The sequence below is a fragment of the Athene cunicularia genome (assembly GCF_003259725.1).
Source record: "Athene cunicularia isolate RWA chromosome 17 unlocalized genomic scaffold, athCun1 chr17_part1, whole genome shotgun sequence".
NCBI classification, from domain to species: domain Eukaryota; kingdom Metazoa; phylum Chordata; class Aves; order Strigiformes; family Strigidae; genus Athene; species Athene cunicularia.
The window spans coordinates 2,192,975-2,220,218 of record NW_020799122.1 but is presented as its reverse complement, the minus strand read 5'-3'; the positions used below and the strand labels follow the sequence as shown (position 1 = coordinate 2,220,218).

Here is a 27,244-nt window from a genome sequence, read left to right as displayed (position 1 = left end):
TAAGAGACAGATGTAGCACTGCTAAATTTAATCCAGCTGTGCAAATGCTCGCTGTTGCTCGCGTGGCCCTTCAGACACCCCACTCGGCTCCTTCGCAGTATTGAGCCATCTCCCACCAGCCAGGTGTTGTTTTCTGAAGCTGCTAAAACTCAGAGGCACAGCCTGGGTCCCTGCTGCTGGGGAGGCAGAGCACGTAAAGCTGCAGGCAGGAGGGGGACGAGGGCTGTAGCTGAATTTTCTCCCTAAATACCTGCTTTTTCCTGGGCTTCATGGCCATATCACAATAGATTAAAAGGTGGAGAATGAAAGCAGAGTGCTCTTTGGAGTCCAAGCCCATTCTTCCTTTGTTCTCTGTTTGGGAAAGGGAAAAGCTTCACCCCTGCAGGCAGTGCTGTATAAGGGTTTGGTGTGCATCAGGGCACACCTGGAAACCCCTGACCAGCTGCCAAGGCAAATAAGTGGAGAAGGGGGCAAAATCGTTGTGATAAAGTTAAAGAGAGCAGACACTGTGGCTGAGGGAGCTGCGCCAGCCCCCTGGAAAGTCTGACAGACATCAACATTAAACCGCTCTTGGTGCAAGCGGTTGTTCACTGTCCCCTTTTATGGCAAGTGGGGACTGGAAGAGGCATCGCTGGGCTGGAAGAGGGACAGTTCTGTGGCTAAACAGAGACGCCAGCTCTCAGAATCTGTCCCTGACTTGGTATGTGCTTCATCTTCCCAGCGAGAGCACTGATAAAAGGTTACCTGTACAGGTGTGGAGAGATGCCAAACTATTTTCATGTGTTTTGCAACCCATAGACAAAAGACACAAAGTCATAATTAAAAGTAATTCTCTTGCCTTCCTTGGTGTTACTGGGAGAGCTCACCCCTGCCATTAGCATGACTTGATGTGGGCTGTGTGATGCGGTTACTGAGAGGCAGGCTGCATCCTTCCCACAGTGAGACCTGTTGTGACTTTCGATGCTTCCAGAATATTTTCCATGCTCAGATTTGTTTCAGGGCTGTCTTACAGCTTTTGGAGCTCAGTTCATGACCATAAATATGTATAAAAAAACCTCTTGTCCAGAATGGTTGGTAGATCAAACCCAGCATTAGACAAAACTCTATAACCAGCTGCTCACTTGATATAAATATTTACTGTGTTGTGAGAAGAATAAACATGTGTCCCTGTTTGTTTATGCTGCAAGGATTTGCTTCAGCTAAGCAGATGTATTTACTCCCCCCGTGCGAGCCTGCTGGAAACTCCCCACGTTCCCCTCCTTGGTGGTGCAGGGTGTTTGGTCAGAGCTTTGCTGGCAGCGACAGCTTAAGCGCAGGACCTGCAGGTACTGTCCAGGGCTGCCTAGAAGTGACTGCTCAGCTCGGGAGGGGACCTGGAAAGGGGTGGCACGGCCCAGGAAGCTGCTGGGCTTGGAGACTGGTGGCACCAGGGTTTGGTCGGTCCCTAGGGGAGCACCACTCCCTTATCTGCACTGAAAGGCTGCGGATACAGGGATGCTGCACGCGTTCAGCAGCAGCCATGTCATTTCCCCCACAAAGTTTATCTCCCAGATAATATTTTATAGCAGCTATAGTTGAGATAATAAGCTTTTTAATCAGTTTTATGAGCACCCCCAGTGGTTTTCTCCCTGTCCCTAAAAGCAGCGGTCGGGCTGGTTGAAAGGACGGAGAAGGCCGGTGAGCGGCAGCTGCAGGGGTCCGTGTTCTGGCTCTCGGGGCAGTCTGAGGTTCCTCAGCCTCCTGCTCTGGACCCGACCCCTCTGCCCTCAGGGGCAGGCGGTGGTCAATCAGTGTGTTGTATCAGATTTTCTTACTGCCATGAGCAAGGTGATGGACACAGACTCCTGGGCGTTAACCCTCACACTGCCGCCTCACCTCCTTTTCCCAAGGAGAATTAGAAAATGCCGGAAGTGTTGAGGATGAGCTCCAGCGCCCAAGGGAGGCAACATCACTGCATTTCCCAGCAGAGAAGTGTCCAGCACAGATCCTCAGAGGAACTATGTGGTGGTGAGGAGTTGAGGACTGGTGACTGGGGTCCTTGGTTTCGCACCAGCTGCCCAGGGCCCAGCTCTGCCCCTCCTCTGCTCTCCTCACACAGCTCAGCACCCTCGAGTGCTGCGTTTCTCAGCCCCTGCAGCGCTGACACGTAGCTGTGCCCTGACACTGTCCACCTGTAACCCACAGCCTGGCCCAACCGCTGGTGGCTTTCACCTTTGCATAAAAGCCCAGCTGGACTCTGGGCTAGTCTTTGAAATAAACAGTAATCTTATTACCTTTATCAATTCAATCCTCTTAAGGTTAAGTCAATCCTATTAATCAGGCATGTGATGTGGAGAACCTTACTATTTCAAAGTCAATCTGCCCGTCAGGCACGATACTGGGAACGATCAGCTCCAGCCCAGAGGGCTGCCTTGGGCCTGCGGGTCCCACCAGCTCCAGCCGTGGACACGCTGCTGGGAGGCCGGGGCTGGAGGACCTTCCCCAGGATGGGAGGTGCAGAATCCTTCCTGGGTGTGGGCAGGATACATCCTGCAAGACTTGTGTTGCTTGTTGGCTCCCTTTGCCTAGGAAACACTCCTGCTCTCGCCGCAGCCGTGCCGGGCACGCGGCTGGCTCCATCTTTCTGCACCTCCGGGCTCAGGAGCTGGAGGGTGCAGGCATTGCCTGGAGACACCCCCGGGGGCACAGGCACTGGCACTTTGAACCCCTTCGGGCCTGGGATACCTGGCGCAGACAGACCCCTCGCCCAGGTGGGTGGCTTTCTGGGTGCTGGCAAGTGCAAGCATTGTAAGCTTCAAGCACCACGGGGTGCTCGTCCCCGCCAGCCCGGCGGGGCTGAGGGGTGCTGGTGCTCTGGCAGGCAGGGCTCTTGGCCCTCGGTCAGACGTGTGACTGCGGTAGCTGTCTTCTCCACTCCGGCCTCATCCCCTGGGAAGAAGCTTTTTCTTCCCATTTTTTGTGTTTGAGCAATGCAATTAGTCCGCTTCCTTGGCCCTATTGACACGGGCAATGAGGGTTTGCTTTCTTGAGCAGGTGTTGGTTTTTCTCTTGGTGGACTTCACGTTTGAATGAGCCTTTTCCAATTCAGGCCCCCCTGGGGCATCTGGTCCCCGGGCCAGTGCTGATGCAGATGAGGGCTGACATGGGGCGCCAGCTTTGGCCAGCCACCTGCGGGGACCTCGTGCGGGGCTGTGCTCGTTTCCAGGGCATCACCCCTGCTTCCTGACTCTCCCACCACCTTCCCCAGGGAAGGGTTTGGGGGATCCGCCGTGGCAGTCCTGCTGCGAGATGACTGATTTAGTCAGACGTCCTGAATTGCCACATGTGTGAGGGTCAAGGCAGGGGATAGGGGATGTTTCCTCACCCACAGGAAGATGCTGTTTGGTTGGGGTTTGAGACAAAAGGATGAATTCACCCAAGTGGGGTAGGGGAGGCAGCATCTGTCGCTGACCTGATGAAGACCCAGGGGAAATGGAAATGTTTTTAGGCTACACTACAGGTAGACCAGGATGGAGACTTGAGGGGCAGAGCAAAGCCAGGCTCAGGGCAGGGGGTGACACAGCCCGTCCGTCCAGGGGATGCTGTGCCTGAGGATGTGGGGAGCTGAGCTGCAGAGCGGCGCGGGCATCCCAAGGCAGAGGGCAGGCTGCAGCCCTGGAAGCACTTGGTGGTGGCATGTTTGAGCCCTGAGGTGGTGCTGAGGACTCTGCCTGCTGCAGGGACCGGGCTGCCACTCCGGCAGCAAAACTCCTGTGTGCATTTCTAGAGCGGAGGAGCTGCCTTAGACTAGCACATGTGGGCTCATGCTTGGTTTATTTGAAAAGTGTTGGAAACCAGTGCTGCCTTGTGCTGTCATGCTCTGAATTTATTTATTTATGAATTGCTCTTCTTTATCAGCATATGTGCAGTGACTGAAGTTGGACAGGTTCAGCTGTGTCCAGTCAGAAGCAAATATCCTTAAAATAAACATGGGAGCAAGCCTGAAGAACACTGCCACAGCCCTTAATTTTTACTGTAGACCTTTTCCTTCCCCTCTCGACTCCGATGTAATGAAATAAAGCATCTTATTTTCTTCCATTGCCAGGGGCCCTAACTGAAAACAACCCCCTGCTGATCTCTGCTGCTCAGAAACAGGGAGTTTTATTGGCTTTAGTTATTGCATTTTATTCAGAGCCTTGTATGTGGGTGAGTGAGGCCCCCGGAGGGATTCAACAAGTATTTGCATTCCATTTGTGTCTTCCGAGTGCTGGCTGCTGGCGTACTTAAGGCAGAGATACCAGACGTGTGATCCAGAACTGATGTGGCTTTCTTGTGACGAGGGAAGACAAGATCTGGAAGATGGCCCTGGGACAGAAATTGCAGGATGTCATGGGAACTGACCCACGGACGAGGCTCCTTTCCTGTGGCTCGCAGAGCTGCTCTGGGCTGCTGAGAGCGGTCTCTGCAGAGGAGCTCACTCAAGGACATTGGTTGTGGGTGTTTTGATCCCTGATGCATCCCGACACCGGTTTGTACAGCCTGGCAGGATGCCTCCTGCAGACTGGGGAAGCTGGACCTGCTGGGGATGGTGAGAAGCCCTGGATGCTCTTGGGTGTCCTGACTCTCGCCTCCATCCCCTGGTTACAAGGCCAGATTCTGCCACGTCACACCTCAGCTTTGGGTGCTGTGCGGTAATGGGGCTCAGGGATTTCAGCAGCTTTCCTCTCCGCTTTGGATTCAAGGGGTTGTTCTCTCAGCTGTCAAGCTGCAGGAGCTCCATAGGGCATAGGGACTGCAGCAGAGGTTTTAGGGGGATCTTTTCAAGCTTTGTGTTGATTCCCACAGTGGAATTTTGCCTCATTTTAAATTTCAGTGAATTCTGTAGATCAGCTAAAATCATCAAAATTCCCATTATCGCTGGCTAAAACTTGGCCCCTGGGTTTCTACCCCTCAGCAGCCCTGGCCGGCAGTTGGGTGGCACATCACAGCTTGGCCCCACGTCCCGCAGCTCCCAGTCCTCGGCCGACCAGAGGAGGGGAAAAAGCAAACACTTGGCTAAGAGGAGCTGTAAAACTCAGTGTTCCTGAGATAATTAGTATGTTGGGAAAGTGACAGGAAAGAGAATCAAGCAAAGCCAAGGTCAGCGGCTGCTAATTAAGAATCAGCACCTTGTGTCAGTCTGAGCTGTGGCTTGGAATTGAAACGTACCCTGGGAGAGACCCAGGAAGATAAAGGTGATAGAGTTACCCCGATAGCAGCTAACGGGATTTGAGCAGGGGTTTAACGTTTCATTCCAGTTTGGCTGATAAAAGGGGCAAAAGGAGAGAAAATAGTGGGGGGAGGCGTGTGCTTTGCTTCCAGGAGGGATTTTTGCCTGCAGCTGCTGGAGCATTGCAGACGTAGCAGGATCTGAGGAAGGGGATCTTCTGTCTAAATAATGGAAGTGACTTTTTTTTTTTTTTTTAGCAAAGCTACTTCTTTGGCTTTTTTGAATGCTTTTCTGGGAAGGTCATGGCAGCGTGTCGCCCCCAGTCACAGTCTTGTGGGAAGGTGGGAGGGATTGGGCTGTTGGGTGCTGCAGAGATGCCAGCCTTGCCCCCTCCTGTTCTCAGATGGGAGATGTACCTGTCTGCTGCCTGGATTTTCCTTTGTCTGGCACAGAATAACGAAGGGCCTGGGGAATAAATTATTCTGGTCTGGAACAGGCCACTGTTGGGTTCGGGTGGAGCTGTTTGTTGAACCTTGATTAAACTTTCAGTGCAAGAGACATCTGCATGAAAAATGAAATGGAGCCAAGTGCCTCTCTGGCCAATCTCCGGCCAGCCGCTGGCAGGGGACGGGACCCGAGTGTCCCCTCTCCCCAGTCTGGGCTGGAGCAGCCTGGGGCACGGCCACGGTGCTTCGGGGGGCTCTGGGAGCTGCTCCTCACTTGGGGAGGGCAAGGACAGGACCTGGGTGTCTGCACAGCAGCTCTGGGGTGCTCCTGCTGCCAGGGACGGGGTTACATCTGGTGCGGTCATGACAAGTGAAGGAGAATTTCTTAGTGAAAGGTTGTTACTAAGCAGATTGTTTTGTTTTAGAGGAAGGCAGTTTTAAAAAGGTGCCCTTGGTTGTAGAAGTGAATTTGTATGTCAACATTTCTCCGTCTCCTGCATGAGGAAGCAGTCAGAGGTTTAATGCCTGTGATTTACAGGGTGCCAGCAGCCTGTTCGCCTTTGTCATCCAGGTGAGTGGTGCTGGGTGGGAGGAGGTCGACCCTTTCAGCACCCAGCGCAGCAAGGAGCTGGGCCGGGGCCCAGGAGCTGCTTTTCCCATTAGCAGTGCAGATAGCAGAGCGGAATATATATCAGCATTAAAACCCGCATGGCATTTCTCCTGCATTAACACTAGCTACAGCACACTAAATACTACCCCACATAGTGAATTTTCAGCAGAATGCACGGGGAGCTACGTGACCCTCTCAGCGGCGAACGCTGTTGCTGAAGCAGAAGCGGAGCTGGGTCTGAAGTGCTGTTTTTCTTTTAGAATTTGCAATTCAGTAGCCTGGATTGATGCACGGGGCAGCTGTCAGCATGCGGTCTGCTCCTGCTCACCCCTTCATTGCTCTGCACAGAGGGTTATAAAATCGCACGGTACTTGGTTGTGTGCACATCAGACCAAAAACGTCCCCAAAATGTGTGCTGTTGCGGCGCTGTTTATTTCCATGAATACTAAGGAAATAGGACATTCGAGCATCTTGATGCATATTACAGGCTTGATTCTCAGCCATTAACTGTGGGGCACAGCTCATGGTATCTGAGTATGCCCCTGTTTTGCAACCAGTGCAGTGAGACACCAGTGCAGCTGCATTTAACAGTGAAGTCAATATTTCACCTACAAAATGTGAGGCTGATACGAGGCCCAGCCAAAAACCAGCACTGATGGAGAGGCAAATGTGGTGCAGGTCTGGAGTGAATCATTTTTTGGGGTGCAAAAGTTGTGACTCTCCAGACATTGATTTCTCCTCTTGGCTCTGTGAGGTTGGGGAACCAGGAGGAAAGGCAGGCTGGTGGCCACACAGCGTGCTCGCACAGGATCACCCGCAGCACCTCCGCTCCCTCTTGTGTCTTACAAAGGTGGGACCTCTCTGGAGAAGGGGAGGCTGCCTGCTCTGCCGGACAAAGCGTCTGTCAGTGCGTGGTGACCCACCATGGGCTTTGCTTTCCAGGATTTCTTGACTGACCTGATGATGTCTGAAGTTGATCGCTGTGGTGAGAATGAGCATCTCATTTTCAGGGAGAATACACTGGCCACCAAAGCAATCGAAGAATACCTGAAGCTGGTGGGGCAGAAATACTTGCAAGATGCCTTAGGTACGTACAGAGCATTGGCAAGTCTCACCCAGAGAGGTCCTCCCCGAAGCTGCAGGGTGCTCTGCGCGGTGGAGACCATCAGCTGAGCCCTGATAGCTGTGAGAGGCACCAGCGTTCACCTGCCTGGGGGTTTCTGTGGCAGCGGGGTCCGAGCCCGGGGCACAGCCGTGGCCGCAGCGGGCATCTCTCTGCTCCCAGGTGAAGGTCACCGCTGAGTTAGCGCTTTACTCTGCTTTCAGAGGAGGTAACAAATTGATATTTGAAGGCATTATGCTGCCTGCCAAGTCTCCTGTCTCGGCGCTGGCAGTGTCACGGAGGCTGATTGAATCCTTCCCCTGATTGCACACCCCCACCAGAGACGCTCCCCCGGCTCCTCGCAGCGCTCGTGAGTCAGATGAAATCTCCCAAGTTACAGTGATGAGAGTTGCCTCCCAGATCACGATGGGAACCCTCCTGGTGGTTTTGGGGGTTTTTTTTTTGTTTGGTTTTTTTTTTTTTTTAAAGTGCTGGCTATGTTTATGGCTCCAAAAATATTACTCTTGATGCAAATGAAAATAATTAGAGCTTCTGCTTCTGGGCAGGTCAGGAAGGAGTTGCTGTGTTGCTGTGTGCAGCCAGCACAGCGCGAGGATGGGGAGAGGCTGCCCTTGAAGCATTATGTCTGAACCTCAGCTGAAGGCGGCTAGATTGGATCCACAGCCTAGCCGGCGGATGAGCAGAGTTTCTGTTGAGGTGTTAATTTTTCAGTGTGTTGGGTTCCTACTAGTGGATTTGTGTAATTGCAGCAAGGAGCAAAGGAGCGTAAATACTTTATTAAGATAATAATGACAGCGTTGAGGATGGGGAGATCACTGAGCAAATTCAGTCAAACCAACAGATAGCCCACAAGAATAGGAAAAGGAATATTATTTATTTCTGCCTTGTAATGCTCTCTGGTTGAAGGCAAGTCTGTAAGTAGATTACCTCATAAGATTTCTAAAAAGCCAGGAGATTAATGAAGGCAGAGAATTTTGAAATATTCCCGTTTCAGGGCTCAGTGCAAATGCTGCCAAGCCAGCTCCAGCTAGTGCAGGAGGAGCCTGCGGTTCTTGCTCGCTGTTCGGGGCACTGATTCTGTGTAGACCTTTTATCAGTGAAATGATTCATCTGTGTGTCACAAGGTAACACAATACAGCATAGCGCTTTCCTTTAAACCATGAAGCACAAGCCAGTAATAGGGCTGGATAATAACAGCAGGCATCACCTGCAGGCAAGCAGAGAGGCTCCAGAGCCCCTGGCAGAGCTGAAAATACATTGGAGAGGCTCTCCGGTACGTAATTAAAATCTGTTTTGGCAATAGGGGAGGAATGCAGACGAGAGCGGGCAAAATGCAGGAGGATGGGAAAATCCAAGATGGTCAGGAATTAGGAGATGAGCAAACCAAGTGGAATTAAAAGAAAACCAAAGCAAACCTTTGTCCCTACCTAAACACTGCCTCTTAATCCCCATTATCCATCCCCCAGTCTCCCCAGTCACTGCTCACTGGGACAGATGACTGACCCCCTAGCTGGGCATGTGTTGAAGTGGTGGGCAGCACCCTCAGCCTGGGCAGGGGATCCCTGCCGGGCACCCCGGGGTGAAAGGAGAGCAAGGAGCAGGCAAAGCAGGCCCATGGCATGAGCCTCCACAAGGGTGAGGAGCAGCCAGGCAGCAAACAGGAGTTCAGGGAAACGCAGAGCAATATTTTAATTTAATTTTGTGTGATGTTCAGCTCAAAATAAACCAAGTAAATTGTTTCTTTCCTTTAATTACCTATTTCTCCTGTGAATCACACTGGCTTGACAGCGCCAGGACACAGTCTGCAGTAGCAGGCCATCCTAGAAATAATTACAGAACTTGCCAGCATACTTCCTACTGGATTAGCCTGAGGGAGCGTCTCTGGAACTGGTGTAATGGGAGGTCGAGGCAGGCTGGGGAAGAGGGTGTTTTGGCAGTGGAGCTCTGATGCAACAGCCCATAGCCACAGAGGCAGAGCTGCCAACTGGGGAAGAGGGATGAAACGTGCTCCTGGGGAGCCCGGGTGCCTTCCTGCAGGCTGTGCTGTGGTGTTTTGTGAGCTCCCGAGGCAGTGCCGCCTGCTCCTGGGTCTGCTCGGAGATCCTGAGAGCTGGCTGGGGCACAGCCCGCCCCGGGAGCCACCACCACTGCTCCCACACCCGGCTTCTGTCCAGCCAGTGGGATGGGCTGTAGGGGACCTGCTCGGGCGCTGGGGCTCAGGAACAGAACTGCTTGAAGTCTCTGTCTCGTGTCTCTAAACCCCATCACCGACTGTTTTACAGGGGAATTTATCAAGGCACTGTACGAATCAGATGAAAATTGTGAGGTGGATCCCAGTAAGTGTTCATCTTCGGACCTTCCTGAACATCAGAGCAACCTGAAGATGTGCTGTGAGCTGGCCTTCTGCAAAATCATCAACTCCTACTGGTCAGTGTCCTGCGAGCGTCGCTCCCCTCCACGTGCCCTCGGCCAGCGCAGGGCCGAGGGTGGCAGCGGTCCCCCTTCAGCCCCAGTACCTCCCTTAGCTGTGCTGACGGGCAGCCTGTCGGAGAGCTGCGGAGGGAGAGCTGCCGGGGCCCAAAGGGAGCCCGCGTGGCCCAGGAGCAAGGGTGAGGGTGGCTGGGGGGTGAGGCAGCGGGTCCTGCTCAGCCGCAGTTGGGAGTCTCTGCTCTGGGGGTGCGACGCCCTCACTGGTTCTGCACCACACTTGTGTTCAGGGGGTGCCGAAGGGTTACTGGCGCACAGACACGGGGACGGGGCAGTGGAGTCAAGAGACACAAAATGCCTTTGCCAGTGTGACCAGTTCAGAGAGGGCCTTGATGCCAACTCTGTATGAAAGTCTGGAATAAAGGGCAGAAGTGCACGTCCTGGGTCTCGTAGCCGGGTAACGATTCAGTCTGGGTCGGACTGACAGACTCTGCCTCCCTCCCCAGAGCACCAGGTGAAGTTCTGAAACCCTCTCTGCAGCAGGCAGGGTCTGTGGCACTCCTCCCGCCTGCAAGGAAGCTGCAGACACAGGGAGCTTTTGTTTAGGCAGATGTTCTCTTGTTGCCGAGTGCTGGAGCCGGGAGGATGCTGCTGTTATTCCCGGGTTGCTGTTTGGCTCAGCATCCTGCTCTCCCCTGGGTTAACCCCTCCGTCTCCCAGCCCCGGGGTGCGGGCTGAGGTGGAGGTGGGGAGCCCATTGCCTCCTTGGCCCAAGGCCTGGTATGCAGTTTGAGGCATTTCCTAGTTGTTTGTTCTCAGGATAAAGGTTGGGACAGGCCCGAATATGCAAAATCAATTGGAGTAAAGTAGTATCTTGTTGTGGAGGTGGCTGCCAAGCATTGCTGTGCTCACGGTTTACCCGCTGCTCAGCCCTGGGTCTGTTACAGGTGTTGCCTGCAAAGGTGACCTGAAAGGGGGAAGAAATGGGCTTGTGATTCTCTTGGAGAAATAAAAATATTTTCTTTCTGTTTCTTGCTAACATACGCAGAGACTCTTGCCCTGATCATACAAGAGAACGATCATTTTTGCCTTGCTGCTGGTTTTGCAGCCTTCCTGCTTAAAAGTCTGGGCTTAGTTTTTATTAATGCATTTAGTAGCAACACTGTTGTCGCAAAACATCCACTAAGGATAATAGTAGAGGAAGGAAGTCTTTGCTAATAAGCATTTCTCATTTTCTCTCCTACCCCAGCTGTTGTGTTGAGCTCTGAAAACTCATTATAGGTAATCTCCCAGGATACCAAGTTGTGCCCTCCTGCATCCTCAGGAAGGGAATTGTTCTTCCTGATAGTGCTCAGGGAGAGAACAAGCAGCGAGAGGCTCACTCAGACTTCCTCCTTCTGCCACAAATAAGCAACGGGCAGGTTTCTTTAGAGGTATCCCATACCTTAACCTGAGCCAGTTAATAACTCGGCCTCAGGAGTGGCATTTACCTGCTGTCCCAGGAGGGATTCACTGCTTTTAGTCACCAGTGGATTGTCATTGTTTGAATTAATGTCTTCCTAAAAATAACCAAAGAAGACTAAAAGGCTGCTCTAAAAATAGTCTTGAAAAGTGACCTAAGGAAAGTTAGGAATGCACGGGAAGTTTGTTCCTCCGGGCCTGCCTTTCCAAGGAAGGCTGGAGCAGCTGAGCTGCTGCTCTTGAGTGGTTCCCCCTCCGTCCTTTGTGCTCAGCGGTTCTTGGGGATTAATTGGGCTGATGAGTGTTTGGGATTGGCCAAGGTATCCTGACAGCTAACGATCTTGCTTTAAATAGAGTGCCAGAGTGTGCATGCTCATCTGCCGGAGAGAGTCAGAGAGAGGAAAGAGGTTTACAATAACTGAAAATTGTTATAATTATGACATAATTTGGACATCTGGAAAGTTTCAGTGTAAGCAGAATTTCAGCATGTGGAAGCTCGTTACAGGAAAGTTGGGTAATGAATTACGGGCCCGTTTGTCACATAAAGCCAGCTAACTGAATTCCATCCGCTGTTACACAATTAAACTTTTATGGTCTCCCAGCCTGTGAGAGTGAACAGCACTCGCGGGCTGTAGGCAGCCGGTACATACATTTTCAAGGGTTTACTTTCCAGTAACTGTACAACCTGTCCTGATCATTCAAGCCTTAAATTGCTTAAAGAATTCTCCTGTTTCTGAGCAAATACCATGAAGTAAAAGGGCTTTGTCCAATTGTGTGGATCAAGCCAAAGACAGAGGAGAATTTATCCAGCCAAAGACATTGGTTAATGTTATTTGTAAAGCACCCCGTAAAAGCTCATGAGTGTGTAAGTCTGAAGCCAGCAGGGAGCAGAAGCTGAACACGATGGCAGCGTTTGCCGAGCACTTCTGTGGGGTCTCACAGCCCCTGTCAGAAAGACAGAGAGAGACCTGGAAACCCAGAGCGCAGCGACAGGCACCTCCGAGTGAGCTGAGCCTGGGGAGGGAAGCGCGTGGCAGGGTGGCCGCTGGCTGGGAGGAACAGCAGCACCCCCAGACCCGGGATGTGTGGCCGGGCAGCGCCGCTGGCAGATGGATGAAATGAGGGGCGAGGGCTCTGCCTGCTGAGCCTGCCTGGCTCAGAGCCTCCCACCCGGTTCTTGGTGCTGCTGGACGGTGGATGGTGTCTCTGGCCACGCGAGCCCACGGTCTCCTCCTCCTCCTCCCGACTCGTGGGGCTCAGCCGCAGGGGAGCAGGCCAGTGAAGCCAGCTGACATGGCTTTGCTTCTCCCACATAGTCCCTGCAGCAAAACTGGGAAACTGTCCTCTGAAATGGCTGTGGGTTGAGGAGATTTATGGCCTAAAATGGAGTCTGACCCCTCGTCGGTCTGCTTTTGTACATCCAGCTCTGTTGGTAAACAGCTCTGGTTTTGAGACAGAGACGGTGGTTGCTGCCCCAGGGCGAGTGGGGTCTGTACTGGGGACCCAGGGGACCGCCGGCAGCGCAGGGGGACACATTGCCTGCCTGCTCCCGTGGGTGGGAGTATCCGGCTGAATAAATAACACATGCTGGGAACAGGATAAGGTGGGAGCAGGGAGCTGGGGAGGGCCGAGCAGAAACAGGCAGCAAGTTCTCCGGAGATAAGGGCTGCTGCAGCAAGCGTCTGCTGGCCCTGGGGGAATTCTGGTATCCAGGAAAGCCAGACTGAGGGCTGTGCAGTTACAAGGCTGGAGTAACTCCCGTGGGGCTCCGCGTTTGTACTAGTCGCAGTGGGAGTTGATCCAGGTGCTTGAACAGGAGTATTACGATTTGCACAGCCCTCCCTCCAGGCACCAGCTGTGCCGGTGACCCCGGTACTGTTGGTGTTTCTGCCGAGGGGGTCCCATGGTGCTGTGTGGGCTGAGCTTCCCCTGGCTTGGAAGTGCCCCGTGACACAGCCAACGGGCTTGTGATGAGCTGCTTGTCACAGTGTGTTTCATAGCTCCGTCTTCCCAGTCGTCTGGGGTGTTGACACCCAGCACAACCAGGAACGTTAGTCTGATGAAAACTGCTTTGCTTTTTCCAGTGTAGTTTAAGTCTCTTGACACGCTGGAAAAAAAAAAAAAAAAGGAGAAGAGCCTGTGCCTGGTGTAGATCGTGGTGCTGCTGTGGGTCTGCAGGGCGAGAGGGTTCCACCCTTGTGCCAGTCTGGGTGTCGCACCCCACAGCTGATCCGTGCTTGGTGACTGCTCTCCGGCAGTTCGAACACCCTGGCCTTGAACTTGCCACCCCTGCATGTCCTTCTGTCATTTCAGTGTCTTCCCAAGGGAGCTCAAAGAAGTTTTTGCCTCATGGAGACAAGAATGCAGCAACCGAGGCCGCCCAGACATCAGCGAGCGACTGATCAGTGCCTCCCTGTTCCTCCGGTTCCTCTGCCCGGCCATCATGTCCCCGTCCCTCTTCAGTCTCCTGCAGGAGTACCCGGATGACCGCACTGCACGCACTTTGACCCTCATTGCCAAGGTCACCCAGAACCTCGCTAACTTCGCCAAGTAAGCCGGGGCGCAGGAGCGGGCGCGGGCAGGTCTGGAGAGGGGGAAGGAAACGGGGTGTGTGGGCAGAGCCCGGGTTCTGCCCTCAGGAATCCCACGCTGGCCGCTCCTTCCCTCGATGGAAGGGGCCTGTTCGTTTCCTGTTGGCTTTTTCCCCCGGGTCTCTGGGGGACCCATTCCCTCACTGTCGGGTCAGGGAGATCGTTCCAGTTTCCAAAACAGGAGATGGTTTATGAGCAGGAAGAGAGGCTGCTGTGAGCCCCGTGACGAGCAGGCGGGGGGGCAGGAAGGCCCCGGCACAGGCAGGTGCTTGGTGCTGCGCGGGGCACGCTGGCGGCGGGGCAGCTCCTGCCTCCCCTCAGGGGCACCAGCAGGACCAGAACCCAAACAGCAGCAGTGGTGCGTGGAGCTCCGGAGCTGGCCCTTCCCTCCTGTGAGCTCTGGGACCTTCCCTGCTATCAAATTGCAGTTGTCTGAACTGGGAAGGTACAAAAAGAGAACGGGGACACTATCTATTTCTAACTAAGCCCATTGGTTCGATGGAAACAAAGTGAGAGCGTTCTGAAAATCTTTCCACTGGCTGCAGCTCTGAGCTACTTATCCTGAGCTCTGATAACAAAATGATGAGGTTTCCAAAACATGAATGGACAGTTTCTGTCTAAAGCTTCTTAGATTTAGAGACGAGCTTAGTACACACGCTCGCAGTCAGGAATGTGCATGCACACACGCAGACGCAGACAGAAGACATACAAGTGTGTTACACTAGATGACAGAAATTCTCTATATTCCTGACCAATCCCTAACTAAATGGTTTTCAGATTTTCAGCAGTTTGCAGGAAAGTCTCTTTAACTAAGCTGACATTAGTCAAGCCAACGTGATCAAGCTGAGCTGCCCTGCAGATGGCACAGAGCCAAGCCTCTCCTCGTGGAATCGCTGGCACTGGCACAGCACCAACTGCTGCTGGTCCAGTTGAACCACGAGGCCCTCCCTGTTGTGCTCTAAATGAGACATCTAACTACGAGCGAAGTCTGGGTGGAGGGCAGGAGGAGGTTGCAGGAAACCCGAGGGGACGAGCGGGCTGGCCCGGCTGCAGGTGTAGCTCTCCAGGGTGATCCCGGTTGTGCCGGGGCAGCAGTGGCCAGCGAAGAACTAGGAGAGTGCAGGATTCCTGCCACCACCATTCACTGGGCGTCAGTCAGCTGATGGTGCTGGGTATTACAGTTTCTTTATTTCCAGTGACAGGTCCCATTTCTGGAGGCTGTGCCCTGACGTGGCAGTGAGATACACTCCCTTACCAGGAACAGCTTTGTTTCTCGAGCTTTCCCCTTCATTTCTGTGTGGAGATCCCATGCTGACGAGGACTTAGCTGGATTAGGCTGGACTTAATTTTGGTTCTGTGATCAGTGAGGTGTACCAGGTGCCTGCTGGCAACCCAGGGACCCCAAAGGCTTTGAAGGCCTTCAGATGGAAGGCTCTGGCGTTCTCACCTGCGTATGTACCCACCCGTTCTGCTGACTGCGCTTCTGTTTACAGGATTTAGCTGAAATTCCTATTGCTGTCTTGACAGGTTTGGCAGCAAAGAAGAATACATGTCCTTTATGAATCAGTTCCTGGAACACGAATGGACTAACATGCAGAGATTTCTCCTGGAGATTTCCAATCCCGAAACCATCTCAAACACAGCTGGATTTGAAGGCTACATCGACCTGGGCCGGGAACTGTCCACTTTGCACTCACTGCTCTGGGAAGTCATTTCCCAGCTGGAGCAGGTATCCGGGGGGGATCCAGCAGGCTTAGGGGGAGGCGCAGTGCTGGGCACACGTACCACACCTCCCCCCTCCCCGTGCCCAGCAGGTATCGGCCCGTTAGTGTAGCGGGGCACAGCACAGCCGTTAGGAACCCTTGGCACCTCCCCAGCCATTGCACAGCCTGCAGAAGCAGCTGGTTCTTTACATCCTTCTTTGAGGGGGGTCAGTACAGCTTTTTCCCTCCTCCAGTGTTTATATCATTGAGGGGTGAGGATGGAGGGGCAGATGGATGAGAAGGCAGAGCTGCTGAACCTGAAAAGACAGAATTTTGTCTGTCCCAGCAAATTCAAAAGGTTTCTTTTTAATTAAAAGGATTTTTGTCCAGAGACCTGGACCAGGATTGGCTATAGCTGTCGTCTTCTATATCTGAACTTTGTTAATCACTCCTTCCCCTGCCGCACAGCAGCAAACGGTTTCTAAAGCCACATGTTCTGGGACATCCCATAGCCTCAGCGGTGGGGGTAAATGGTGGAGAAAATGAACGTAGTTAATGGGATTCTCTGAAGAGACTGTCCAGCAGCTGGCAAACCCCACAGTTCTCTAGCAGAAATACAGGGTGTAGGTAGTAACTCTGCTCTCCTTTCTGCCCAGGGCACTGCAACAAAACTCGGGCCTCTGCCTCGGATCCTGAGGGATGTCAACTCGGCGCTGAGTAACCCGGCCTGCGTGCAGGTCTCGGTCACGGCCGATCACTCTGCATCCACACCCAATGCTGGCAACAGCATCTCTGTGGGGCTTCAGAAAATGGTGATAGAGAATGACTTATCTGGGTAAGAGCATAAAAGATGGCCTGGCCACAGACCAGGGAAATAGTGAATATTCATCTGCTGCCAAAACCTGAGCACCTGCAGGGAGAGGCAGGACAGGGTGTAGTGTGGAGTTACCTGATCCACTGACTGCGCTTCCGATGGCAGAACTGATAGTGGCTGTGGTTCTGCTCTGAATCCAGAGCAAGCCCTGGGCAGTGGGCAAGCACAGGGCTCCGTCCTGCCTCCCTGAGAACTAAAACTGGGGATGTGGTCGGGGAAGTCAGGAATGTGGCGGTTCTGTCGAGATGTGGCTGCAGAAGCAAGGGGTTAACCTTTGAGGGCCTGTTGGGGCTCACTCCAAGGGATGGGTTTCACCATTAAGCTCATTAGGTCTCTGAGTATGCAAGATTTATAGGATTCACCGAGATCCAAATCTGGACGTTTCTCTAATAGTTGCCAAGCTGTAGAGGCCTAAAAATGAATTCCAGTCTACTTTGTCCAGTTTTTATAACACTGGGTGTTTTTAATGATGAGCAGTGATTCACAGACGCAGTCACCTAACGTGCTATTTGGCCTAATTACATGAGGCGTTTCATTCATGTGGAAGATGACTCTGTTGCAGACCTGTAATGTTTCTGTTTGGGGAAAATGAAATGGAGCCCGCACAAATGGAAAGACTGCGCTAGTAAAATAGTTTGTAAGTGGAAACTACATAATATTTAACAGTTTAATTAGGAATGAAAGGCGAGCAGTGGTGCTGGACTTGCTCTAATCAGAGCTTTCATCTCTAATGCTTCCCAGCGTGAGGCACGGTTGTTTAATGCTGTGGAGGATCTCTGACAACATGCTTTCACCCAAATACTTTCTTACAGTGCCCCATCTTTGATCAGTGGTATATTCACATCAGGCTACTGCAAAGCTCTTTCTTCCTATCCCCAAGAAATCAATATTGCATGAATGTATGTTCCAGCAGGAGGAGCGGGTGGATAACCTCTGGTTGCTGAGCTTTAGCTCTGCCGTTAGAGCTCCCTGTGCGGATCAGGCCCCCGTGGTGTTCTGTGCCGTACAGATGCTGGCCCGGGTGCCCTCAGGACCCACTGCCCCGCTGCAGGGGACACGAGTGGTGTGGAGACAGCGGTGAAGCAGCAAAGGGTGATGAGCGGGTCCGGCCAGGGAGGCCGAGCCCCCGCGAGTGTGTCCGACACCTCCTGCCCAGCGCCAGGCCCCGGCCACGCAGCCGCAGGGCCCTTGTTCGCCTGCCTGCAGCTGCCTGCTCTCACAGGGCTGGCCCGGGGCTGCTCTGCGCCCCCTGTCCCCCCTGTTGCCCTCGCCCTGTCCCTTCCCACAGGCAGACTGGGCCGGGGCAGCGCTGCCGCGGGGGCTGGGTTATGTCCCCGTCCCACAAAGCTGCGCCACGCTGATTTCTTTCTGAGTGATTTCATTTTCCTGCTCCAGTGCAGCATTCACAACTCTTCTTTTTTGTTTTGTTTTCCTCTCCTCTTCCTTACGCACTGACTTCCCCGCAGTCTGATAGATTTCACACGGTTACCATCTCCAACCCCTGAAAACAAGGACTTGTTTTTTGTCACAAGGTCTGCTGGGGCCCAGCCCTCGCCTGCCCGAAGCTCCAGTTACTCAGAGGCCAATGAGCCCGACGTGCAGATGTCTAATGGCAGCAAGAGTTTGTCCATGGTGGACTTGCAGGACAATCGGCTCTTGGACAGTGGGGCCAACGCGCCCGGCACGGCTGACTCCCTCAATGACAGTCAGTCGTCCCTGGGGCAGTTGCAGGGCGTATGGACCACACGGACTCAGCAGAACAGTGTGACGGCCATGGCCACCGTGCGCCGGGTGGGCCAGACCCCCACCACGCCGAGCGGCGAGAGCGCGCCCGGCCGGCCCCAGCTGCTGGCGCCCCTCTCCTTCCAGAACCCCGTCTACCAGATGGCCGCCGGGCTGCCGCTCTCCCCCCGCGGCCTGGGCGACTCCAGCTCCGAGTGCCACAGCTCGCTCAGCTCCCACAGCAACAGCGAGGAGCTGACGGCCAACAAGCACGGCTTCGCCGGCCCCGCCGCCACCGAGGACTTCACGCGGCGGACGGGGGAGCTGGCCCGCCGGCAGCTCTCGCTGACGGAGAAGGGCGGCCAGCCCACCATGCCGCGGCAGAACAGCGCGGGGCCGCAGAGGCGGATAGACCAGCCGCCCCCACCGCCCCCGCCCGTCACCCGGGGCCGGACGCCGCCCTCTCTGCTAAACACGGTTCAGTACCAGCGACCCTCCAGCGGCAGCATGATGTCCTCCTCGCCCGACTGGCCCGGCAGCGGGGCCCGCCTCCGGCAGCAGTCCTCCTCCTCCAAGGGCGATAGCCCTGAGATGAAGCAGCGCACGATGCACAAACAGGTGAGTTTGGGGGCGTTGAAGGGGCCGGTAAGGGTCAGCCTGTGGATTTGGAGAAGAATTTGGCCGGTGGGGATTGCTGCAGTGGAAAGGGATGTCACAAGTTACCATGTCGGTGCCAACCCCGTGGTGGCATCGCATGTGGGGATGTACTTTGGCTCCTGCACCCAGCTTGGCCTGAGATGGAGGCCCTCCAGGAACGGGGACACGGACCAGAGTTCATTCTCTGTGCTCCCCTCCGCGTGGCACGTTGGCGTGCGGCTGCCGCAGGGCGGTAGGTGGCAGAGACATGAGGGCGAGGGCAGCCGTGCCTCTGTCCTGCGCTACCATCTTGTCACTGCTTTGCCTCTCCATGCCCAGGCTCTCATCCCATGCCATAGTCAACCCCACGCCATCTCCCAGACTCGGGCCAGGCCCTAAGCTGCTCCTGTAACTTAAGAGTCTCCCTGCTGCTGCTCCCGTCCCAACAGAGCCGCGGCATCCCTGGACACTACTGTCTGTTTGCTCTGAGACCCTCCTGTAAGTGCACCGGGGGAGGTGAGAGCAGTGAGGAAGGAGTGTGCTCCCCGCCAGCGTGACGGCCCTGCTGTGCAGAGCTCGGCAGTGACTCGCGTCCCAGGCCACGTGCTGGTCTGCACAGAAACAAATTTCACTCTTCGTGGTGCTAAAATTGAAAGCAGTAGGTCACAGACCCAGGGCCCTCTGGTTTTCCTGGCATGGATAAATTGTTTTTCTAGTGCTCATTTATTCATCTGCATTTCAGAACTAACACTATAGAAAATTAACACAGTAGGGTCTCTCAGTGCCTAAAGGAAGAAGTTTTAAAAGTAATACAAACCCAGAGAATGTGGACAACCAGCAAGAGCTCGCTGCACCTCAGCCCAGACACAGTATTGAGGCACCTTTTCAGCAGAACGGTGTTGAAAGAGCAACAGAGTTGGTGTAACTACCTCCCCTTCACTCGGCAGCCGCGGAGGCCTTTGTCAGTGCTGCCCGTTCAGGGCTGCGTTATCAGCCCCATCTGGAGCTCCTCCGTGCCTACGGTATCGATTCGTAAGCGCTGACATTAGCAAGCGTGCCGTGTAGCAGCGTTTGTGTGATGTGGATCAATACTCATTAGGTACAGAGGGCACAGAGCTCTGCCAGCAGCAGCAGCCTCTTGGGTAGCAGAGTGTCTGCCAGAAGGACCACGCTGAACTCTGGGTGACCTTTGGAAAGCCCCCGCCAAGTTGCATTCTCAGGTCTTTCCTCCACCCACCCCTATTGTCCTCTCAAAGTTTCTCTCAAGACCTGAAGTCCTCACAGTGTCTCTCCTACCCCTAATCTGCACATTTTACTTGTATATTAGCAGCGTCTGTAAACCATAATGAAACTGCTTGCTCAAGGAAATCCCATTTGGTGGCAAGTTTAGTAGAAGACCACGAACCTCGTTCCTGCACACCGGAACCGCATCCTCTGCTTCTCTAAGTTCATCTGCTGAACTGACTTCCAAGCTGTCCCAGCCCTGTCAGGTGTCAGAGAAGGAAGAAAGAGGCAGAAAGACCCATGTGAGTGGGCTGAGCTCTTTTCGTTGATGTGCTTTACCAGTGGCCTTCACACTGTTGAAATGAACCTGGGTGGCCACTGCTCCTTGGAGCCAGAAATTCTGAGTGGCCACCACAAGTGCAGTGCCTGTGAGCTGGACCTGCAAGAAAAAGCAGAAAGCCACAAGCCGGGTGAGGCTTTATGGCAAGTGATGTTCATGAGCCGAGTGTGAAACTTCTGATTTAAAATGCTGGACTGGAAGATGACATGGGAAAGCCCCCAGCCCCAGTGAGGTGATGAAACCAGTCCCCACCCCTTCTGAGTACAGAACCTCCTGTTCTGCTGCTTGCCAGTGGCTCGGTTTCTCTACTGTGCAGAGGTTTGAAGGAGAAAATCCCTGACATTTCTGACTTGTTAACTTGAATTCCCTTGACCAAGTCATCCAGATCGCTTGTGTTCATCCAAGAAACTGTTTACTGCAGTTTATAATGAGCCAGGATGGAGGGAATTAGATGGAGATTCACTTCCTCAACCTTGTCATGTGGTTGGAAAATATTTAGGCAGGGCCATTTGCAGCCCCTGCCCGGGGTAGGAGTGAGAAGCAGCGGCCGTGGCTGTAGCTCACTGCCTGTAGAACAGCACCGCTCCGTGAGCTCCTGTAGCCACATGAACAGACCTAGAGATGAACTAAACGTCGAGTGTTGAGACCTCTCCAGCATCGTAAGTGTAGCCTCAGGCAAAAAGAAACCTTGATTTTCCAGGAAGGCACCTGCACGACCAGAAGTAGCATTTCAGTGAGCAGATCTGGGTTTATCTGCAGGGAATCTCCACAACGAGCCAAAAGACGGCTCAGTAGAAGAGGCTGAAGAGCTGGATGAAATCTCAGCTTGTGCAGTGAATGCGCCACGTCAAACCACAGCTCGGCGCCTTCTCAGCTCGTGTCCTTCCGAGGTGGCAGGAGCTGCTCAGAAACCTGGGCCCGTTGCTTCCAGCAGGGCCCCGCTGCAGTGCGCCGTTGTCCGTCTGTTCTGTGGGGGTGGCACAGGGAAGAACTTGGCCTGTCAGAGGCTGTTTGACCTAAGATAAATGCGGATGCAGACAGGAGTTGTTCCTGCCCCTCAGCCGTGACAGCTCTGGTAGCTCAGACTTGTTCGTTGCTGTTTGAGCAGCATGGGAGAGGGCTTGCTTGGAAGGAAATTCTCTCTTCAGCTTCATGACCATTTCTGTTACAGGTTTTTCTTTTGTTATGGTTGTATGTTTCATTGTAGGCCCCTTCTCCTGTGAACCCCAATGCCCTGGACCGCACTGCTGCTTGGCTTTTGAATATGAACATGCAGTTTTTAGAAGATGAAAGCATTGACCCAGATTCCAAGCACAGGGATAAGCTCAGGAATAAGGACGAGCTCAGCCAAGCAGAAAAGGTAAAACCTGATTGGATTGAAACAAGTTTCTAAATAGAGAGAGGATTTCCTTGAATGTCATTCATCTGAGCACCCTGGGGACAAGGTGGGCTGTGTGGCACGTCCCTGCCCAGGAAAGAGGGGTGTCAGGTCACTCTCTGCCCTGCTCTGCCTCACAGGGCACTTCTGGGGAAGGTTTGGGAGGTTTTCACACTGCGACTGGAATTACCCTCTGATGAAAGCAAGTAAGAAAAACAGGAGCCAGGAATCAAGTGCTGGTGCTGCTCTGCAACAAACTGAAGCCAGACAGTGCCCGTTACTTCCCCCATTCCCACTCCCCCCAGCTGCAGAAAAAAACTTTAAAACTGAATTAAGCACAGCTGTGAAAGAGATGAGCGTAAGGTACAGGCAGCTTCGTGCCTCACAATAGGGATATGTAGCAAGAAGTAGCTTCCATGGCAAAAGGCTGTAAAACAGACCTAAAAATTAAGACCAGAGACAGAACTGGGTCATGGGGCGACCTCACCGGTGCAGTGACACTGCCCGAGCTGACGGCCGTGTCACACGGACGAGGGCACTGTCAGGAGGTCAGTGCCAGAGCTCTCGGCCTGAGCCCACCGTCCCGGCGAGGCAGAGGGGTGCTGCTCACCTCCCCTCCTTCCCGGCCGAGCCTGGGGTGGGACAAGCAGGGAAGAGGCAGAGTAGGCCTGGTTGGGGGTGAAGGAGGAGGGTAAGGAACAAGGATCCAGCAGTCAGGAGCTGAGAAGATCCCACCTCTGCCGATCGCTGCGCCTGCACGGTGCGTTCTCAGCAGCCTGGCTCTGCCGGGACCGCTGCAGTTGGGCGCAGTCAGCAGTTGGGGGGTTTCCTCAGTGTGCTTCTCCTCTGCCACACCAGCCACGTTACCACCCAGTCCCACAGAACTCACCCCCTGAACCTCCTCCTGTTTTTCCAGCACAGACCTTTTTCTGTTTTGTTCCAGTAGCCTTCCTGTTCTCATTCTGCTGTGCTGTATCACTGGGGGACTGTCACCTGTTAAATTCAAGTGAGATGCCAAAGGCAGGTAGCGTAGGGACTGGGAGGTGCAAGGCAACAGCTCCCAGCTGCCCCAGGAAGAGCATGGCAGAGCTTTTTGAGAGTTCAGCCCATTTGTTACTGGCCGCCTGCTCCTTGGGTACTCCTGTAATTCCACATACTGATCAGATGGCAGCTGACACAGAAAAAGGTAAATATTTAGCAGACTTTGTTGCCAGAGATAGAGAAGTCTTGACTATCACCTAAGCAGAGACACCAATAGGCAGCAAATCAGAGAGGCAGCGTTGTCAGACTGGTGCATCCCACCCTGGGTTATTGCTGCATTTCGTCACTGAAGGGCTTCTGAAAGGGGTCGGTGCTCAGGCGAGGCGGCAGGGCCGAGCCCTGCTGCTGCCCCGGACGGGGCTGAGCTGAAGTGCCGAGGGACCACGCGCTGAGGACTCTGTGCTGGCCCTCTCCAGCTCGCTGCTGCCAGCCCCCGCAGGCAGGCAGATGGCCCTCCGGTGCCGCACGGGCATGCCAAGCCTTGTCACTAATCCCCCTCCTGGCACCTCTTCCTGCGGCGCTGGCTCAGCCTTTCCCCGTGGCTCTCGCAGGCTCCGCTCTGCTTCCGTGCCAGCCCGAGCGGCCGCTGCCCCGGGATGTGCCAGGCTCGCGGGCCCTGCTCAGGGCACACGGTGGCAGGGTTACAAACGCTGACGGTGCTGCAGCAAACCAGTCCCTGTCCCAGGTTCAGAGGGAGCCCCCACCCCAGGAGCCTGCTGTCTCATTCCCATGCAGCATCTTTTGTTACTTTGCTGTCACATCAGTCACTGACATTAAAGATCACCATTAGCATAATCTCTCCCCATTACTGTAAGACGTGAAATGGTAACCAAGAATGAGACAAGTGTTCTAGAGACAGGAGCGACTCCTTCGGTCTCTGAGGCCTCTCCTGCTATCATTTGAGCTCACTTACGCTGCTCCTATTTTAAGGCTAGGGTAGGTATTCAATCTTTCCTCTTCAAGCAACTCCCTTCTGTATGACTGACTTTAGTGCTTCTGTGCAACTGTCTGGGTGTTCGTGCTCCCTCATCGCTCCAGGTTACATGTGCAAACCGTGTTGTTGCAGTGCTGCAGTAAAAGCTTTGCTAAAGGAGAAACAGTGCTGTGTTGTGCCTGTCCGTGCCCAGGCAGAAGGAGCTCAGCGGTCCTGCCCATCTGCCAGCCACGGCTGGAATACTTTGGCAATTCAGGAAGACCATCAGCGTCATAAAATTTTCAGTCCCTGGGAGTTACAGTTACTTTTGCCGTCAGCCAGTCGGTTAGTGGAGTGATATTAGCAAAGCAACGTGGGTTTATTATAGACGCTGGGGGTCTGGCTGACGGGTACACAGACAGCAGGCTGGCTCCTTCCCCTCTGCCCAGGAGCTGATCTGCTGGTCGGACCCTGCAGCAGGACTCTCAAAACTGGGACACAACCAAGGCCATCGTCTGTGTGCTCACGCAGGCAGCGATGGCCGGAGGGAAGCTGCACTTCAGCTAGCCAAGTCAAGTGCGTTTCTGTCAGTTCATGAATAACGCAGCTTTGTAACAGAATTCATGACTCAGATGGAAGCCTTTTTCCATATCTGACTCTTTAAGAGCAGCTTCTCAAATTATCAGCTGCATGTTAATTATTCTAAGGTTGTTCCAGTTGAGATTTTTTTTTTTTTTGAAGACTTATTTCCAAAAATAATTTTCTAAAATTAAAGTGGGGGTTTTTTTGTATAGATACACACTGGATTTTCCTTTAGCAAAGCAAGTTGTACTGAACGCTGTGCTTCTGCAATAGCTGAACCCAGTTTTACCGAGTTAGAAAGCTCTTTAATTTTTTTAATTGCTTCATGTGATTCTTCTGCTGCTGATTTTTAGCTCCTATCGGAATGAACAGTACAACTGTGGGGTCTTGGCTTCATGCAGCAGCTCTTCTCGGAGTGCACCCCGATTTGCCATCTGGTTGCCTTGTTTACAGTGCTGGCCCCCAAAAGCCAGCAGTGCTCAGTGCCCCGCAGGTTGCCCTCCCCTTGATGAAGGGCGACCGCTTTGTGCCGAGGCCTGTCACTGCTCAGACCCTGCTGCCTGGCAGGAGGCTGCTGCTTGGCTTCCAGCACGTCCAAAGCACCCACGTTTACTGGTGTAGACCAAAGAGCTCATGTATAAACCCAAAATCCCACCAGCAGCTTCTCCTGCCTGTTTCGCCCTGCGCTGCTAGTGTGAGGAAGATGCCAGCCGCGTTTGCATTCGCTCTCTAACCTGCATTCCCCTGTGAAATGCCAGACTCTGCTAACAACCCATTCTCTGAACCTGCCAGTGACCTGCCCGCCCAGCGGAACGCAGCATCGCTCCTAGCGCAGTGTGGAGAAGACTGAAGAGGAGGTGTCGGCGAGCGGGGTTGTCTGATACGGGTTTGCAGCTAGTCTAATGCAAGGAGAGGGGCATAATCGGGTCGTGGGGAAACCCTGGCAAGGGCAGAGCCCTACTAGGTAACATGCCACATGTGTTTTCTCCTCCTGTGTCTGTCCTTGCGTGCTGTAGTACCAGCAGGACCTAGTGGTGCTGCAGGACAAGCTTCGCATCTCCAACAAGAAGCTGGAGGAGTATGAGACTCGCTTCAAGTGCCAGGAGGAGACAACGCAGAAGCTGATGCTGGAGTACCAGGCCAGGCTGGAGGAGAGCGAGGAGCGGCTCCGCAGGCAGCAGGAGGACAAGGAGATCCAGATGAAGGGCATCATCAGCAGGTACGGGAGGGCTGGCGCTGACAGCGAGGCAGGCAGCCCGGCTGCTGTTACACCTGACCCTGCTCAGGACAAGCAGGTTTCTCTGGGGGTACAGGCAGGTTTCCCCTGTGGATTTTCCGGCGTTTATTCACTTCCTTCTGGGGGGGGGCATTTCAAGTCCTGACTCTTTGGGTCCCCCCATCAGTGTTACCTGGGACAAGGAAGAGCCTGACATTTTCCTGACTCGCAAAGGCAAAACTTAAGGAGGGGGGAGCTGGCAGCCGCCCCAGTTCTCAGAGGATCTGGCAGGTTCGCTCTTCTGTTCATGCAAGCAATAGATGTAAAGATCAAAATGTTCTTTTCCTGATGTTTAACTGAATATCTCATCACCATCCCATTACTCCCAGCTAGAAATCCCTTTCTCTCACCCAGCAGGATGAGGTGTTTACATTTGTCTTAGGACATAGACTGTTCCAGTGCAGGAAGCTTCACCTTTCCCTGAGCCAAGCTAACTTGGTGCTTTTAATCAGCCCTCATAAACGTGTCAGCCTTCACTGGGCTGTAAGCTTCGGGACAGTCTGCTGTGGAGATCTCTGGTGAAGAGCAAGTGCCAGAACAAAGACTGGTTCTAAGTGATCAGTTTGTGTGTAAGAAGAGGTAGTGCCCCTGACCCCGAGTCTCCTTTGTGCTCAAAGTCACAACTGCGGGCCCTGGGAGCACGTCCATTGTGCCTCAGCACTGCGATGCCAGGTGAGGTGGTCTGACCTGGTACGGATGGTGGGGGCTGCTGCGTGAGGCCAGTTCCATCTGTAGACTGGCTTCACTGGTATTTCTCATCTCTGTGTGCTGCAGAGACGTACATCGCCCCTTTGCTTCCTTGGTGTCAGGGGCCAAACGAGGACATGATCTGTGTCATTCACTCTGGGTGGCTGATTTAGCCGTGTATGAAATGAGTATCTGGGCTTAGCAGAGCCCAACAAATGTAATTGGTTTTTTGTCTGTTTGGCTACCAGACTGATGTCAGTTGAGGAGGAGTTAAAGAAGGACCATGCTGAAATGCAGGCTGCCGTGGATTCCAAACAGAAGATTATCGATGCACAGGTGAGTCCCTGAGACCAAGGGCTGCGGCGCTTTTCAGGGTGAGTCTGCCAACGTGCAGCCTCCCTGCCATGCAGCAGTGAGACCGTGCACGTGGGTGAGTCAGCACCAAGCTGCAGTCAGCGAGAGGGCCGGCCAGACTTCAGCAGGATGCGATTTATTGCCCCAGCATTCGTGTTTGTACAGCTGGTTCCAGCCTTGGAGCTTGGCAGGTGACACAGAGGATGTGGGGGGTGGCAGTTTGTGGAAGGATCATGCCCCACAGTTCAGTCACTTGACAGGAGGATCGTATCCTCGCTGGCTCAGCCCGAGGTCCCCAGAGCTTTGCGGGGTGCTGCATGTTCCAGTAATGCTTGCAGGACCTGGATACAAGGAACACAAGGCCTGGCCAGAGCAAAACCAACATGTTTTCTCAGCTTTTGGGTTGTGGCTTGCAGGATTGGGAAGCTCAGTTATTGCTAGAGATTACTATGGGAGAGGAGAATCAGGTGATACGTGCAAAACACCGTGCTTGGAAAAGATAACCTAAAAATACAGTCCATAATCTTTTAATTTGTCGAGGCAGAGATCAGCATCTTCTCAGCAGCTGGGCCTTCCTACAGGTTGTGGCTAAGGGATAGGATATTCTAGGCTTACTCTTAACAACCCTATTAATCACTTGTGAGTCACTACTCATGACTAATTTGCTG

The 27,244-nt window shown here is 53.6% G+C and overlaps 1 protein-coding gene across 11 annotated transcripts in view; it reads left to right on the top strand.

Moving 5' to 3' along the window:
• Positions 1 to 27,244, top strand: part of DAB2IP (DAB2 interacting protein) — a 203,659-nt gene that overhangs the window by 170,949 nt on the left and 5,466 nt on the right. For 9 of the 11 annotated variants that reach the window (XR_003399580.1, XM_026860151.1, XM_026860155.1 and 6 more), the window contains 9 exons: positions 7,187 to 7,331; positions 9,650 to 9,794; positions 13,569 to 13,805; positions 15,374 to 15,575; positions 16,206 to 16,384; positions 17,890 to 18,763; positions 21,553 to 21,705; positions 25,276 to 25,478; positions 26,471 to 26,558. Coding sequence is in view for 10 of the 11 variants with exons in the window: in XM_026860151.1 (XP_026715952.1) it covers positions 7,187 to 7,331; positions 9,650 to 9,794; positions 13,569 to 13,805; positions 15,374 to 15,575; positions 16,206 to 16,384; positions 17,890 to 18,763; positions 21,553 to 21,705; positions 25,276 to 25,478; positions 26,471 to 26,558 (2,226 nt within the window). In the remaining variant the exon portion in view is untranslated. The remainder of the gene's footprint in view (positions 1 to 7,186; positions 7,332 to 9,649; positions 9,795 to 13,568; positions 13,806 to 15,373; positions 15,576 to 16,205; positions 16,385 to 17,889; positions 18,764 to 21,552; positions 21,706 to 25,275; positions 25,479 to 26,470; positions 26,559 to 27,244) is intronic. The other 2 variants (XM_026860152.1, XM_026860154.1) reach the window with 2 other exon arrangements.